This window comes from Channa argus, chromosome 22 (assembly GCF_033026475.1).
Source record: "Channa argus isolate prfri chromosome 22, Channa argus male v1.0, whole genome shotgun sequence".
NCBI lineage: Eukaryota > Metazoa > Chordata > Actinopteri > Anabantiformes > Channidae > Channa > Channa argus.
The window spans coordinates 1,540,432-1,556,324 of NC_090218.1; the positions used below are offsets into that span (position 1 = coordinate 1,540,432).

Sequence of the window (15,893 nt, forward strand, 5' to 3'; positions counted from 1 at the left end):
TGATAATAAAAGCTTTGTAGTGCAAACAATATGTCACGATTAAAAAAAAAGACAGCAATACAGTAAATATAGATGTGTAATCATTGTGACCAAAGTCAGTGCAGGTAAAAACAAAGTGTTTAACATTTAATTTGAGACTGCAGAGATGCTAGACTCACCTTTATTTCAATAAATACAGTAACTTTTTTTATTGGGGAGCAAAATAACAGTAAATTAAAAAATTACATATTGTGTAAAAATAAAGTAAACAAGATCATAAGAAGTCATGCCTATCTTTAGTCAACAGGCTTTTTTAGACCACAGTTACACTTCTATAACATGAAGGTAAATCATGAAACATGAAAGTTAATGTTAGTCAGGCACATCAATAGAGCTTTATGTTTTTTAAGCAGCTACTCTCTACTCTCTGTCCTCTTTGACCTCCATCATATTAGCAGGGTCAAAACAGGAAACTAATTTGCTCACCTTCATTAAGACATGTTAGTGTGTGTGGAGCTTCATTTCTAACTTCTGATACACAGACCATTAGCATGAGCCTTAACTTAAAATGCTAATGGTAGATTGAAAACAGCTACACTGAAAAACTGCTTACACATTACCGGCTCAGGTTTTGCAGCTTAAACCATGCAGCTGTTAGGCTAAAGGAGATGTACAGCCAAAATTTGACAATTTTGATCATTTTCATCCTCCATTATGTCAATTAAAGAACTGTAGAATGTTTTAATAACTTTTTAATCCAGCCCAATTTGTTGGCCTTATCATCTTAAGGGATGTGAAGTTTCACATGTCCTCAATTTACACAAACAAGTGCAACATTTCCCGTCAGGTTTCTGATTTACAGTAACCACTGTAACTCTCCAAATCAACACAAACTTAGTACAAATGAACAAATTCTAAAATACATTGGTAGATTTGGAAAATGTTGACATGCAGTCAACTAAATGGACAGACAATCATCAGCTCCTCCTTGGAAGTAAAATTGTGTACTAGAAATATTTTGAAGCAAGTACACATTTTCAACTGTGTATTGAACTACGTAAAACACTGGAGGAGGTACGAGTATGAAATTTAATGACTTCCTAAAATGAATATACATTTTGGTGTTTGCCTTCCCTTTCTTGTCAAACCACCCTTTCAAGCACATTTTCTTTCTCAAGCTGCCGGGGGCATCTGCCTAATGATGGTTAATTCGTTAATTTGCTTTTTGGAAGTGAGACATTGTCTGACAGGTGTGAGGTCCTTACAGTCTATTTTGGGTCTCAGTCCCTCACTTAAGTAACTCACTTTTTTTTCATGAGGATGAGTATTTTACAAACAGTATAAAATTTGTAGATTCTAGTTTTAAGAAGTGAAATGTTGTTTTTGTTTTTTTGTTTTTTCGTATAACCAGTTCACACAATCATGCAACTGAAACAGCTTAGAGCTGTTTCCTTGTGAAGATACAGTTACTTGTTGGATTTAGTAAATCAGTATGGTGTACAACTCATTAGAAGGTTGGCAATAGAAAACACATGTGAAAAACAAAAAGCTAAATTTAAGGTACATCAGCTCCTTGAATCTTCAGAATAAGGAATCTGTATTTTTACACAGATCACATTATTTCTTGTTTGTGGAAGCAGTCACACATAGTTCAGACAAAGTTAACAGTTAGCTCATGAAATCAGAGGAGCATTAAGCAGCTGCAGAGCCAGAGGTTTCCCTGTTGGTAGATAATAAAGAGCTAATGAAGAGTAAGTATTCAGTAGTTTTCCAGAAACAAATTAAGCCAAATTAATATTACTGCTCAAAGTCTGCAGGATGTGTGAAGAAAGTGTAAACATTTATTTGCTAAGAATTCAACCACCTTGAAAGGTGATAACACAACAAAGCAGGTCAGTGTTGTGCTCTCAAGTTCTTTCTAATAATCAGCTATTGCAGATTTGTCTTTTAAGTAATAAAAGCAGTTTCTTTGCTGGAAAGCTCTTGAGTTTTGTACCATTATTAAATCTAAATTCAGTTACATTTACCACAGCGCAGTTCAGGGCGACTAAACTGTCCTGTGAGCAAAACAGTCATCGTTTGTACCTGATTATATGCAATTAGCACGAAAAACAGTTCTTATGTGAGTTAGTTCTCACATAAGTTTTATAAAAGTTGTAGCAGAAGCAACAGCTTCTGCTAAAAGCAAGCACATATCCAGAATGGTAATTAATGGCAAGGTGGGTTTATGTCAACTGTATCCTACTTAAAATAAATGACAATAAATAATAATAGCATCAATAATGCTTCATTGCTCTATAATGAATAATTCTGCAACTCAACAGGAACACTCTGCTCACTAGTTAAGTAAAAATAGACGTCCTCAATAAAAAACAAGCTGTGACATTCTCTGCTGTCCCCACTTGGAGTAGATGACTGTGTGAACTGGTTATATTAAACACCACCCACAGAACTTATCTTTGTAAATACAATTCTTTTTCTCATAAACTTCCTCTAATGAATGGCATCTTTGTATCAGCTGTCAGGATCAATTAAATCTTGCTCCCATAAACAAACATCATGGTGCAGGAATGGAAGTGAGCCCCTCCGGTGGCCCCACAGAGTATGTGCCATTCCAAAATTTTTCAAAACCAGGGTGCTTCCAACACGCGACTGAAAAGTTACTTCGACTTGGCTTTCTGTCTGAGTGCAGGTGCTGCTGCAAGCGCAGGTTTGGGAGCATTTGCTGAAGGAGGAGGCCTCACTGACTCATAAACACCGAGGCACCTGCAGCAAACAGAAGCACCACATTACATTGAAGATTCTAGTTTTAAGCAATGAAATGTCCACTGAAGGCTGTTTTTTGTACAATTCAAAGAATTGAGTGAATGTGAATGAGCATTACAGAAAGAGCAGGTTACTTACAGCTTTTTGATTCTCTTTACGAAAGCCCTGACTGCTCTCACCACTTTCCGTATCCGCACCTGTCGTCAACATTGGACAGTGTTTAATCACTTTTTTTTCTCACACCCAATATCCACATACAGTACAGCTCCCTTGCTTGAGCAAAGATGTGAAATTTTGTAATGTATGTAACCTAATTTATATTGTAATAAAAAATTAAACTTGGATTACTGCACATAGTCTCACCTGCTGCTTTTTGTACAACAGAGGAAGGGAGAAAACAGCAATCACAGCTGTAAAACAAGGACAAAAGTGGAATAATTGAAAATGCTTTGCATTTACCACTTTAAAAACAAGCCTAAAATAAGTTAAAAATGTTATTTCCATTACAATAAAAGGCTTTTCTAAGTAAGTTATTTAGTAAGAAATCATAATTGGTACTGTGACGTTTTTGATCAGTTTGGATGCCACATCACATTCAGACTCTTCATCATGTGAAAAGGTTAAGGATTGGACAGATTGCAGCACAAACTTTTGGCATTAAGACCACTCAACATGGAGAACCCTTAGCAACCTGAGTGAATGTGAGAATGGGTCCAACTCACCCGTTATCACCAGAGTCAGTCCATTGGTTAGGACACCTACATATGTCAGCATATACAGAAGCGCCACAAACTGAGAGAAAGAGCAGAGAAAGTGTGTGATTTGGTGATTTACAGTGATTAGTCCCTGTATTGTGACAGGGTTGATACCACCCATCCAACTGAGAGTCAACTGCCTAATGTGGCTGCATTCAGGTCATAGTTTTGATTTTGACTGTCCTCGCAAACAATCTCTAATAGTGTCTCTTCTCATTCTCAAAGAAAAGTTTCATGTATCAATTGCTGTTTACACATTAACTTCAGTCAGACCTTAATGGAGTCGATCATGCTGTCAATAAAGAGGAGGCGTTTGATCTCTGTGACAGCAAACGCAATCAGTAGCACCACCTCCTCTACCAGCATCACTGTCTCCTTGTCTGTCAGAGAGCTGTCATAATCCAGACATGACCTGGGAATAAACTCACAATTAGGAAAAGTCCAAGTTAAGTGAATGTTTTAATCAAGAGAGAGTAGTGCAGCAGCAGCAGCATCTTTCTGCCACAGATGAACCAGTGTGTGTGTGTGTGTGTGTGTGTGTGTGTAGGAAAGTGGAAAATCAAAAATCGAATGTTTTAATGGACAGACTCACTGGAAGGGGTGGACCCCTGGGTTCCAGCGCAGCAGTTCCAGCAGCTTATAATAGAGGCGGAGGGGAAAGGTGATACACATGATACCCAGACAGATGTGGGAGAGCACGGTGATGGCACTGAGCTGAAACAAGCTGACCAGACTGATCACCAGCCCCGTGAACACCACTCCGGTCCTCGTCATGTTCCGCCAATACACCAGATCTACAACTGAAAAACGGCAGAAGCAGTAATTTCCTAGTTTTGATACTGGTTATAAATCACCTGTTTCAAACACACACATACACGCATACACACACACACTGATGACTACTTGACAAAAACAGAATCAGTGGAGATAAAAAGTAAAGATTCCTTGAGCAGGGTAAAGTGCCCTGAGGCACAGGTGAAGCCTGTGGACTGACTTTTTTGTGATTTTAGATTAAATTTTGTTTATTTTTTTATTCTGTGAAAGAGACACAATTTCAAACATCCCAGTTTATCTATTGTCTATACATATACATATATATATATATATATATATATATATATATATTCTGTATATATGGGAATGTAACAAATCAGTCTCTCCCTCTCTTTAATTATATGACAGCCAAATCAAAGGTTCAATATTTGTAGGAAAGTGGAAAAGGCTAAAGATGAGCAAGCAACTCAATAAATATGGCAGCAGCATACTTGATACAGATGAAACATATTATCTCTTGCAGTGCATACAGTTTGTGGGAGTAACACAGTGTGTGACAGCATATTAATATATGATCACGATACCAACAACCAGCTGCCATTTTTATAATCAGGTTCCAGAGAAGCTTATAAGTGTGCACATTTCAGATTTTTGTATTTAATATCAAAGTTATAAAGGCAGAGACACGTATGCTGTTATATCTATGAAGGGTTTTTCAAGCTACACACAGCCATAACTTCAATTCATTATTATTAGGACTGAAACTACTGATAGTTATAATATTAATATTAACTAAAGTAACAAAGCCTGACAAGAAAACGCATTAATCGTTTTTTCTTAGGGGACAACTTGGACCTTGGAATGGAACAAACAAAAACATTCAATCAACAACAGAGTCTCATTTAATGGTGTCCCATCAGTCCATCTGTCCACCAAATGAAAGACACGCTGGTCTCAGTATTCAACTTGCCATCCTGTCTGTATTCACACCTGCCCAACATAGGAGAAAAAAATAAATTCTCTCTTCCTCTTCCATCTGGACTCTAATCAGTCCCTGTCTGCTCTGATTCACTTTACTTAAAGCTGTCACAGTGTATTTCCTTACGTTTGGTGGCCATTTCAGCTGCGATCCTGCTTGCTTTCCTCTTTTCCTTGCGCTTCAACTGTTGCCTTTCACTCCAGGCTTTTTTTGGCTACACCATCTCAGTCAGCAATATAAGGCCTGGCTGGCCTAATTTTATCCTGTATTGGATAACCCCTGTTTGGATTCACACACACAAACACACCCACACACACACACACACACACACACACACATACACACACACACACACACACACACACACACTGAAATCAGGAACCTGAGACATCAGTATGTACATGTCCCCTCAGCTTTCGGTGGCTGTCATGGTTCCTTAGCTAGTTGGTGGCTGTCTTGCACACCGATCTATCTGTCTGTCTGCCTGCCTGCCTGTCTGCCTGTCTGTCTGTCTATCTGTCTATCTATCTATCTATCTATCTATCTATCTATCTATCTATCTATCTATCTATCTATCTATCTATCTATTTTTAGAGCATGGGTAGCATTGGGAATACCAAGTCCTAAAACTAATTAATTTATGATTCAGTCTGAATCATACTAAGACACATACTATATTATATTTAGATAAGTGTCTCTGATAACATTGTTAGAGGTAGTCTGACAAAAGTCTGAAGCCATTTAAAAATCTGGAGACTATATAAAATATAATACACTTTATAGTTATAAAGGTCTTCTGTTTTTAAGATCAAAATAATAATAAGAACATAAAAATTTAACATTTTGCTTACAATGTACTGAGCAATATATGCATTACACATTTACTACACAATATATCAATATTTTTTATTGAACAGCATTATTATATAGTGTAATACATTATTTAAAGCAATGTATGGGTATGTAACTACTGTAACTAGTATTCAGTGCAACATATGTGCAGCATTAAGGTTAATGTATCAATTAATTTACGAGCAAATATTGATACTGATTTGCCTACTGTTTGTTATAATTATATCCAAATTATTATAATTTCAATCTATGGGCATTAAGTAGGCTACAGCATGAGGCAGACAGAGCACTAAGTGTATGAACATGTCATGTCTTTCACATTTATTTGCTAAAATTCCTCCAGATCTTTTATTTTTATGCTCCTTAAAGTTTTATTTTGGAGTTATAAATAGAAATATTAATTTGCATATTTGCCACTACACTTGAGTAAAATAAGTAAAACACTTAGGTAAAACAAGTAGTATTTGAAGCACACACAAAGTAAGAGGTTTGTTTAGTTAAACACTACTTCAATGAGTTTATGATTAAACACCTAAACAGGCTGACCACCCTTTGCTGTCTGGCTGCAGTAGTACAGAGTCTATCCTGGAATCAAAGTGCATTGGGAATTTTGAAACGTTGCAATTTCATCCTGGCTTACTTTCCAGATGAAAGCTGTGGTTTAGGGACTACATAAACATACAAAGCCAAAGATATATATTTTATATTTAGAATAAATAGTCATGCGTATGAGTAGTATGAGTCAAGAGTATGAACTAAATACCAGCCAACATATTCAAGACAAGAGAAATATATAAACAATCAGTAGGGATGGGATACTTGGTTTGTGTTTGCCTACAAAACATCAAATCAACTCAGAAATAGAGCAAGAAAGCAGCTCAGATTTCATCTTTAAAAGTGAATGATCGGTTATGAATCCTTTCCGATAGGTACAGTTCACGCACTACACTGGATGTATAAAAGTGATGGTTTTAAAAGGATCAGTGTGCAGAATGAAAAAGCCTATGTTTTCCCCCGTGTCGCTTCTTCACGAAGTCAGTCACACTGTGTAATAAATGCCCGATAGTCCCGTAATCCACAGCAGTCGAAGCCCATAATCCCTGTGCAAAGGTTGAGATTACCAAAGATGTGGGAGGGACAGAGCTGCACTTGTGAGGACAGTGACACAGAGTGAGCTCAAACATGACAGTGGGGATGGAAGCCAAGCCAGGATTGGTGCATACAAATAGCAAGCCAATCACAGCAGAGGCAGGGAAAATAACAATGCAAGGGGAGAGTTGGTGAAAGACGGAAGAGCTATGAAAAAGCGAGGGAGAAGGTGAAAGACAGCAGCAAAGAGGAGACACAAAACAAGGAGAGGAAGGATTAGTGGAGCACAGAGCACTGATCAGTGAGGTCTCCCAAGAGGAAAAGGAGAGAAAAGAGGAAGGAGATGAGCAGGGAAACGGGGGTGAGCAGCCAGTACGGAGAACATCCATCAGCCCTGGAGCAGCAGGGCTAAGCACACACTACGCGGGCCCAGCGTCAAGCCCAGCTCAGTCTTCCGTTCCAGCCACAGGCACCGTAAGAGAAGATTCCCCACACATCAGCTGTGCATAGGAGCTATGAGGACAGCCAGGAAAGGCAGCGTGGAGATACCAGCATTTGTGCGGCAGCTGGTGAAAGAGACGGAGAGGAGAGTCAGCTCTTTTTTTAAGGGGGGCCGTGGAGGATCAGCAGAAGGAGAGCAGCAAGGGGAGGGGGAGAACGAGGAGGTCATCCCCAGCCCTTACCTAGACCGTCCAGTCCTGGACAAGCTAACAGAGGAAGGCTGCACCCGTTGGGGTATGACCTATGCCCTTGGAAGCATGCAAGGCTGGAGGGCCAACATGGAAGACTTCCACAACTGTGTGCCACAGCTGAGTGTACATCTGGCTGGATGGAGCTTCTTCGCTGTGTTTGATGGTCATGCGGGCAGCACGGTGGCACAGTACTGCTCTCAGCACCTTCTGGGTCACATCCTGGCCACAGGTGAAAGAATTAAATAAAAATCATGAAATGAATATAGCAATTTAAAATATATTCTGAAGTGTTACCAACTTTCTAAAGGAATCCAAATTAATGATTTACTGGAGTGATTTACTCAGGTGTTAATGATTAAACTGAAAAGTTTCTGTTAAGAGTGTAAGACATCAAACATCTGTATTATAAGTATGATCATTTCTCACTGTGTTCTGCAAACATCCATTCCATTCTATGTAATGGTGTTTTTTTTTTATGAGATGTTTGTGTCAGAAATCTCTAAATGCTGCAACTCTGTGTGCACACAGGTGGAATTGGACCAGAGGATGACCCTCAAAGGGTAAAAGGAGCCATCATCCAGGGCTTCCTGCAGACAGACAAGCACTTACACTCTGTGGCGCGCCGAGAAGGCTGGGAGAGGGGAGGCACCACTGTGGTGGCCACTCTCATCTCACCCTATTGCATATATTTTGCTAACTGTGGTGACTCAAGGGCCATGCTGTGCCGGTCTGGCCAGGTTTGCTTCTCCACTGAGGACCATAAACCTTACAACCCTCTTGAGAAAGAGCGCATTGAGAGTGCAGGTGGCACTGTGTCCGTCCAACGGATCAATGGTTCCCTGGCAGTGTCTCGTGCTCTGGGGGACTTCAGCTACAAGGGGGCAGAAAACCGGACACCCAGCGAGCAGATGGTGTCACCAGAGCCAGAGGTGTGTGTGGTGGAGCGCTCACTAGCGGATGAGTTTCTGGTGCTCGCCTGCGACGGTGTGTGGGACACTATCAGCAACGAGGACCTGTGCGCCTTCATCCACAACCGGCTGCATGTCTGCAATGACCTGAGGGACGTCTGCTCTCAAGTCATTGACCTCTGTCTCTATAAGGTCAGAACCTGATGCTTGAGTCTATAGTAATTACACTGTGATCCAGCTCCTTTTGCTGCATGTTCCGCAGTTTAATTGTCAAATCCCTTTAACCGATTGTAAACACAGTTTCAGGTTTAAACCGAGTTACACAATTTTAATGGGTGGTTTTATGTAATAGCATAATCCCTTAAACTGTGCTGAATTGATTCAGCATAATCTGATGGGTGATAATGTCTTTCCATTTTGGCGGTACAAGCGATTATCATTTTACGGGTTACTTGGGAACAGTTTGTATTTAATACTTTACATGTAATCAGTTGCAACCAATCTTTGCAACAACACACTCTAGTTTCTACTTTTCTCATATTTAATCTTTCTGTCCAGAAGCTTTAAACAGGTAAATTGATGGGCAGATGCTGATCACTGTAATTTTCTGCTTAAACGAATACTTATTGTTTGGAGTACTGCTGGGTGGGGTTGAACTTTCAAAAGAAAATGTGCTGAATCTGCACATACATTTAAAACTTTTAAAAATGGTAATTTCTATAAATACCATTCGCAAATGATTCTAAGATTTTAAAAAATCCAAAAACTGGCCCTCTTAAGATTGGTTAAAATATAGCACATAAACCTAGCTATTCCCATATAGAGGGGGAGATCTAAAAATGACACAGAGAATAACACTTAGTTCTAATAGCATTCATTCAGAAAAAACAAAAAAACAACACTGACTCATGCTTTGGTTCTGTCTCTTTTACGCTGTGGCTGCTGTTGGTACAATACTGTGACATACCACCTTAAAATAGACTGCAGCAGTGTCAGAACCGGTTACGTGGGACTATTGTTGGTTCCTCTGAGGGCTCATTTCAACCACTCTCACACCGCAAGAGTGTGGACATTTGAAGGTTGATGTTCAAGAGCAAAGAATGGCCTATTGTACTGTTCTTGTACATTAAGAGTACTTTCAAGGAGGGTAATTATTCCACTACAGCCAGCTCTACTCACATTATAGCTACTAGATTTAAGGGTGATTAATGAAGAATATGTTTCATGAATAATTAAATAACTAATCTGTAAACAAAGAAAAAAAGCTGGTTAAGAGAAGGCTTTCTAGCTGAAAAGCTTTATTGCATGATGCTGTAAACTTAATTGAAGTAGATGCATATTTTATTGTATTTTCATTGAGTTTGCATCAGGATATATGTGGGCCACACATCCACATCCTAACAGCATCTTCATCAATCTTGTCCATCATGCCACTGTGTTATGTAATAGGGTTTCAGTTTACATTTGGCCAATGACCTCAAAGTGTCACAGCTTCTTTCAGACTCCACATTTCTCCAGCTCCACTGCTCCTGTCTGACCCTGAAGTGAAAATAATCTTTCTCTAAAATTGTTCACCCAGGATGAAATCCTGCTTAACATGTTGATGTTTATGAGGTCATCCATCAATACTAACATCAGCTGATGCTTCACAGGGCAGTCTGGACAACATCAGCATCATCCTGCTGTGCTTCCCTGGAGCCCCCCAGCTGTCAGCAGAGGCGTTACACCAGGAGGCTGAACTGGAGGACCTGTTGGAGTCCAAAGTAGCAGGTCTGTCAGTATAAATCATATGCAAAGGATGCTGTGGGCAATGTACTGTCATATGGAGACCTATAGCACTGGGTGTCATGTTCCATACTCCACTCACCAGCACAACAAATGTGTATTGATCCACATCTGAAAGTAATCCCCACCTGATGAACAAGATTAACGTTTTCTAAAAGCTAGATGTTCAGGCAAATTACTTATTACTGTGTTGTAGCATTTAAAAGGTAAAAAATAAATAAACAAGTGTAACTTTTTTATACCATCAGGGTTGGGACTGCGTGCCACAAAATAAGTCAGAAATTGTCAGAATTGGAGTAGCAAATGTTGGTTTTGTTCGTTAAATATTTGGCAAATTGTTGACAACAGCCTTACAGTTTTGAAATGCCCTGTCTCTTTTTCTTTCTTTTTTTCTTGTCTTTGTTACCTGACAGAGATTTATGCTGAAATATGTGCAAGAGGGGAGGAACCTGACCTACTCTCTGTCCTCACAGTCCTTGCATCCACTGTCATCCCTGGATTACCACCAGGTGGAGGCATACAGAGCAAGTAAGGCAGCACAAAATATTTCTGTGGCTGTGTGGACGCCCAGGTTACTTGGAAATGTATAAAATGTTACTTTTGTGTGTTACAGGAGGAACTGTATTATTTCTGCTTACTATCAACAGAGAGAGACACACAAGCCCACAGTTCCATATGTGAGTAAATACATGATATTTGTCCCAGTCTTATCATTAGACCTTCACCGTGGACACTAAATCCACTCCTATTCCCTCCATCACATGTCCAGGGCCCGGGAGATTCCTGAGAAGCTCAGCTGGACCTGGCCTTTAGATCCATGGAGGGACTGTAATAAAAATCAATATTCAACTGTTCTTTATGTGTGCAGTTTCACAAAATGAGAAACAAGGAATAGACAGGGATGTTTGTTTACATCATAAGCAGCAACTTGTTATGACAAGTAATGCAAAAATTTATTTAACAAAGCCTGATACATGATATTGTTCTACATGAAGAAGGACATTTTGTAAAAGTTAGTCAGAGACACGGACCCAGTAACGAATCTCTGCCTCCTATTCAGTGAAAAGAAAGTGCAGATGAACAGCCTGTAAAACGATGAAACCGTAAATCTGTACATGGTCATTGGATCAAATGCGTAATGTCAGTACATGAAGGATTGTGTTTTTAAGAGGGTGGTTTAAGAATTACTCTAATAAAAGAAATTCGGTTTACATTTCCTCTGAGTGCTGGTCAAAGCTAACATGCAGCTAACACTGTAAATTCAGCTGCTAACAGCTGGGCAGCTGGTGGAAATGCACAAATGTCTTTTGCCTTTACGACTGACAGTGACAGACATATTATCAGCGATTAAATGTTTCATTTTACTCATGAAATCTCAATGCAGATTACAATCAAACACGTGTTTAAAACTGGACTAAAACAGTACAATTGGCCAAATCTCCTAAAATCTATATTTGGTGACCAATCAATAAAATGTGTATTTTACAAGGATAAATTCTACATCAGTACATTGTATTCTCTTTCTAAATACATTCTTTAGTTTAGTGTTTGTGAAATATTTCATAATTCTGATTATATGTATTTCCCTGCCTTATTCATAATTTGTACTGATAAAGGAAACAGCAACAGATTGAGTCAGTCTCAGGATGGATCATTTTATCTGCAACATATTGCGTTATTAAATTATTTCAGTGAGAAGTTATCTATGTATAGACATAACATATTAAAGACTCATGATTGTTTAAAACTTAAATAAAGAATATTTGACTTACATCCTTTTTCTTATTGTTCTAAAATTAACAACAGGAAAGACATATCACTGAATGTGACCACTACAGGAAAAAGGGGGATTCATACCTCTTTCTAAGGAATAAGCTTTTCTCCTCTCACATTAATCTCTTTAAACACTGACGAAACTCTGTCGCACAGATGATGCAGACTGACACAGAAATAAACTGGGTTTGCTTGCATAGGAAAGGATCTCCTCCAGCATGCCAAGGAGAGCCTGCTCTCAGCTCTTTTAATGTGATCCTGTGACTATCTGTGCAGCACTTATTGACACAAGGATGTCCTCTACAGGCCATGTTTGATTAGATGTGCTCTATTGAAAAGCTTGGATCTTACTGCTCCTTCTCGATTCCTATGAATTTTAATGACGTGTTGATGAAACAGGATAGGTGACTTGTAAGCAATCAACAAATTAAAAAGCTTATTTTTAACTGATCCTGCAGTGTGCTAGAGAAACTCTGTTTAAGTCAAAACAGATACAATTATGTATCCAAGAGGAGAGAGTAGATATTCTCTTCATCTTTGTATGTTAACTAACACTGACTATTGCCTCACATATGCCCATGTCAGTAAAAGCGTTCATGGGGACATGTGCAGCACTTTAAATCAGCAGCCTGCTTTAAGTGGTCCTTCACTGTTTCTTTCATCTGATTGCTTTTTCTTTGAGCCAATCACTTCAGGATATCAGACCCCTCTTCACAGTGATGTTGAGTTCTTTAAAATCAGCCTGTTGCTGTCTTTGTACTCACAGGGCAATGTGTTAACAATTATTTGTCCAGAAACAGTGCCGGAGGTTTGCAATTATCTGAATAGACCGCCACTGAAATTGCTCAGAGAGACACTGAAAAGGTGTTAATTAAATTATTCCACTCTCACAATTTGGTTTTGCCACACTGAGAGGACAAATTATTCTCTTCCTTGGCATCACTCAAGAAGGTCAATTAATGCACATAAGAATGTAATTTGTGGTGCTACCTATCCAGACTGGTTTCTTGCAGGCGATTATTCATAATGGCCAAGGCCCCCACACCACCAGAGAATCCATTCTGATGGCCGTAGCTCTGCCGTGGGCCAAGATGAGCTGTTTCACTCAGCTGCTTCTGCAGCAGTGCCAGAGACACCTTATTGGACACCATAAATTCATTGACACAGATCATCTCTTCTGACAGACGCCGTCCTCCATGTACCCCATCATGCACTGCCCCTACTTCCGTCTCACTGTCACACACTGTCTCCACTGAGCCGTCCGTGTAGCGGTGTTTTCCTGTGGAGCAGTGGGATGGCATGGGTTGCACAGTGTTGCGTTTTAAACGTTTCTGCCTGAGGTGAGCAGGTAGGTGCCTCTGGTTGTTATTTTTGTTTTGGAGACAGGGGCAGCAGAGTCCCCAGCACCCACGCGTGGAGCATGAGCGGAGCTGATGCTTCCCTGAGCAGACCAGCTTACCCAGGATCCAGTTGAGAGTTTGCTTGATGACAATAGAAATAACATTGAAAAGTGAGTAGATACAACACACTCCCATTAAGATGAAAAGGCAGTTCCCGAGCCGGTAGGCCTCCTGAGACTCATAATGCTGTCTCTGACTGCTCACCAAATCCCCAAAGCCAATTGTGCTGAAGGCCACGAAGCAGAAATAGAGGGAGTCCACATAGCTCCAGTTCTCCATAGAGCTGTATAGAGTAGAGGCACTGCATGCAATCACAATCGATGCCATTCCTAGGATCAGCATCACATAATAGACTGATGGTTTCCAGCCTTCCAGGCTGTCTTCCTCAACTGACGTCTCCTCCCTGCTTGACATTACCCCATCCCCTGCACACCTTAGTCGCCGCTCATGGCACCAGCGCATGATGTAGGCTAACATGGTGATAATCCTCTCCAGGAAAAGGTTAAAGAAGAGGATGGTGGCAGCACAGCCAATGAGACCATAAAAGATTAAAAATATTTTTCCAGCTATGGTTGCTGGTGTGGTCATACCAAAGCCTAGAAATATAAAATTAAAGATTCAAAGGCCATGGTACACAAACAGTACAGTTTGGTGCAGTTGGTATCTAATAAGCAACATGCAGAAACTTCTGAAGAAATGTTAAGAAGGATTAAGTTTGACATAAAACTTCAGACTTACCGATAGTAGAGACCACTGTGCCGACAAAGTAGAAAGCTCCAGAAAAATCCCAACGGGGCCTCAACGTATCCACTCGGATCCCAGCACCATTTGCCTCTTCGTATTGCCGCAGCAGAGTGTGCAGGGCACCCAGGTTGACCCTATATCTGTGGGTGAAATTTTGCAGCTGCTGTTTCCAGAGGCGACGGGCACGCAGCTCAAAGGGATGTTCCAGGGCTGAGAAGATAGCCGCTCCACACAATAAGTAGAGCAGGATGAGCCCGGCCAACAGGCAGAAACGGGCATTGTCTTCATTCAAAGGTGCCCTGGGACAGCAGCAGCTACCAGCAGCCCTCCTCTGAGCCATGAGCACAACACAGATACACCACTGCAAAACATGCAACGCCTCCCCCTGCGTTAACGTTGCACAGGATGAAAAAACATCTTTTGGAGGAGATTAATGAGGGTTGCTTTGATCGTTTATGAGATAATAATTCAACTGAAGAGAGTTAGCTGTAACAAAACAAAACCACATTACTATATATATATATATATATATATATATATATATATATATACACATATATGTTAGTAGTATGTTTAGTGAAATGAAAATCATTATTTTATTCAGCACTAGATACATTCAAAAGATTAAAAAAATACCTGATCTCGCTGATGGCAATGGCTTTTTCCTGAGCGTTGCTGGTCTGCTCTGGTTGTTCCAGGAATCTGCTGAACAATGAACAGTGACAGCAGGCTCCTTAAGTTTTTTTTAAAACAGAGTGGCTGTCTGATGTTACATCTGACAGTGACATCATCACTGGCTTGCCCTACCTCTCTATCATCAAGCACTGATTGGTGCAGTCATCTCCTCATTTTAAAAGCACCATCCTTCATCACAGGTCCACTTGTCCTGATACAGGTTCAATTAACAACGTCTTTGCTTTTTCTAATTGGACCTTTAACTAGTAACATCTACCAAGAACAGACTTAAGGAATATTAAGACCTGATAGTTCAAAGTACAAAGAGCACAATCAACAGGAACTTGGCAGAAACCGGATATGGGAAGTTTCAGTCTCTGTCCTTACCCCCATTGGGGTGCCCTTGAGCAAGCCACTGAATTCCAAACTGCTTTGTAGCCACTACATCAGTCTGTGTCTGTATAGTGCAGCTTCCAGTCCATCTGAGAGTGTTCTGGTTGCTGCAGACTGTGTGGGAGGATGCGTTAAAAGTGACTCAGTTTCTATCTGTTCATCCCTTTAATCTTGTTTGGTGCCGCAGGTAAGGGCAGGGGTTTTCTCTGCCTGCTGTCTGCAGTAGTGGACAGGTGTGGATGAGAGAGAGCACATCTGCCTTCATCTCATCCGTTGGCCAGTATCAGGTGTTGAACCTTAGAGTTTGATTCATATTCTGATCTTATCAG

At 40.1% G+C, this 15,893-nt stretch overlaps 3 protein-coding genes across 3 annotated transcripts; 1 reads left to right on the forward strand and 2 right to left on the reverse strand.

Moving 5' to 3' along the window:
- Nucleotides 1-218: 218 nt before the first annotated feature.
- Nucleotides 219-5,509, reverse strand: rtn2b (reticulon 2b). Its single transcript, XM_067492301.1, has 7 exons — nucleotides 5,380-5,509; nucleotides 4,093-4,300; nucleotides 3,774-3,912; nucleotides 3,468-3,537; nucleotides 3,109-3,155; nucleotides 2,884-2,942; nucleotides 219-2,745 (listed from the first exon to the last, which is right to left on the reverse strand). The coding sequence occupies exons 1-7, from the start codon at nucleotides 5,390-5,392 to the stop codon at nucleotides 2,640-2,642; spliced, it is 642 nt and encodes a 213-aa protein (XP_067348402.1). The 5' UTR covers nucleotides 5,393-5,509; the 3' UTR covers nucleotides 219-2,639.
- Nucleotides 5,510-7,339: 1,830 nt separating this feature from the next.
- Nucleotides 7,340-12,352, forward strand: ppm1nb (protein phosphatase, Mg2+/Mn2+ dependent, 1Nb (putative)). The gene is made up of 6 exons (XM_067492482.1): nucleotides 7,340-8,115; nucleotides 8,415-8,986; nucleotides 10,447-10,564; nucleotides 10,993-11,107; nucleotides 11,193-11,256; nucleotides 11,349-12,352. The coding sequence occupies exons 1-6, from the start codon at nucleotides 7,710-7,712 to the stop codon at nucleotides 11,364-11,366; spliced, it is 1,293 nt and encodes a 430-aa protein (XP_067348583.1). The 5' UTR covers nucleotides 7,340-7,709; the 3' UTR covers nucleotides 11,367-12,352.
- A 135-nt stretch (nucleotides 12,353-12,487) lies between these two features.
- kcnk12l (potassium channel, subfamily K, member 12 like) lies at nucleotides 12,488-14,969 on the reverse strand. Its single transcript, XM_067492481.1, has 2 exons — nucleotides 14,491-14,969; nucleotides 12,488-14,348 (listed from the first exon to the last, which is right to left on the reverse strand). The coding sequence occupies exons 1-2, from the start codon at nucleotides 14,834-14,836 to the stop codon at nucleotides 13,339-13,341; spliced, it is 1,356 nt and encodes a 451-aa protein (XP_067348582.1). The 5' UTR covers nucleotides 14,837-14,969; the 3' UTR covers nucleotides 12,488-13,338.
- Nucleotides 14,970-15,893: the final 924 nt, after the last annotated feature.

Bases quoted from the DNA above. Each gene is read 5' to 3' on its own strand.
- rtn2b (XM_067492301.1), bottom strand. The intron at 3,538-3,773 runs GTCTGACTGAAG...TCTTTCTCTCAG, and splicing joins GCATGATCGACTCCATTAAG to TTTGTGGCGCTTCTGTATAT. The intron at 2,943-3,108 runs GTGAGACTATGT...TGTTGACGACAG, and splicing joins TGTTGTACAAAAAGCAGCAG to GTGCGGATACGGAAAGTGGT.
- ppm1nb (XM_067492482.1), top strand. From the start codon at position 7,710: ATGAGGACAGCCAGGAAAGGCAGCGTGGAGATACCAGCATTTGTGCGG. The intron at 8,116-8,414 runs GTGAAAGAATTA...GTGTGCACACAG, and splicing joins GGGTCACATCCTGGCCACAG to GTGGAATTGGACCAGAGGAT. The intron at 8,987-10,446 runs GTCAGAACCTGA...GATGCTTCACAG, and splicing joins TTGACCTCTGTCTCTATAAG to GGCAGTCTGGACAACATCAG.
- kcnk12l (XM_067492481.1), bottom strand. From the start codon at position 14,836: ATGGCTCAGAGGAGGGCTGCTGGTAGCTGCTGCTGTCCCAGGGCACCT. The intron at 14,349-14,490 runs GTAAGTCTGAAG...TTATATTTCTAG, and splicing joins CACAGTGGTCTCTACTATCG to GCTTTGGTATGACCACACCA.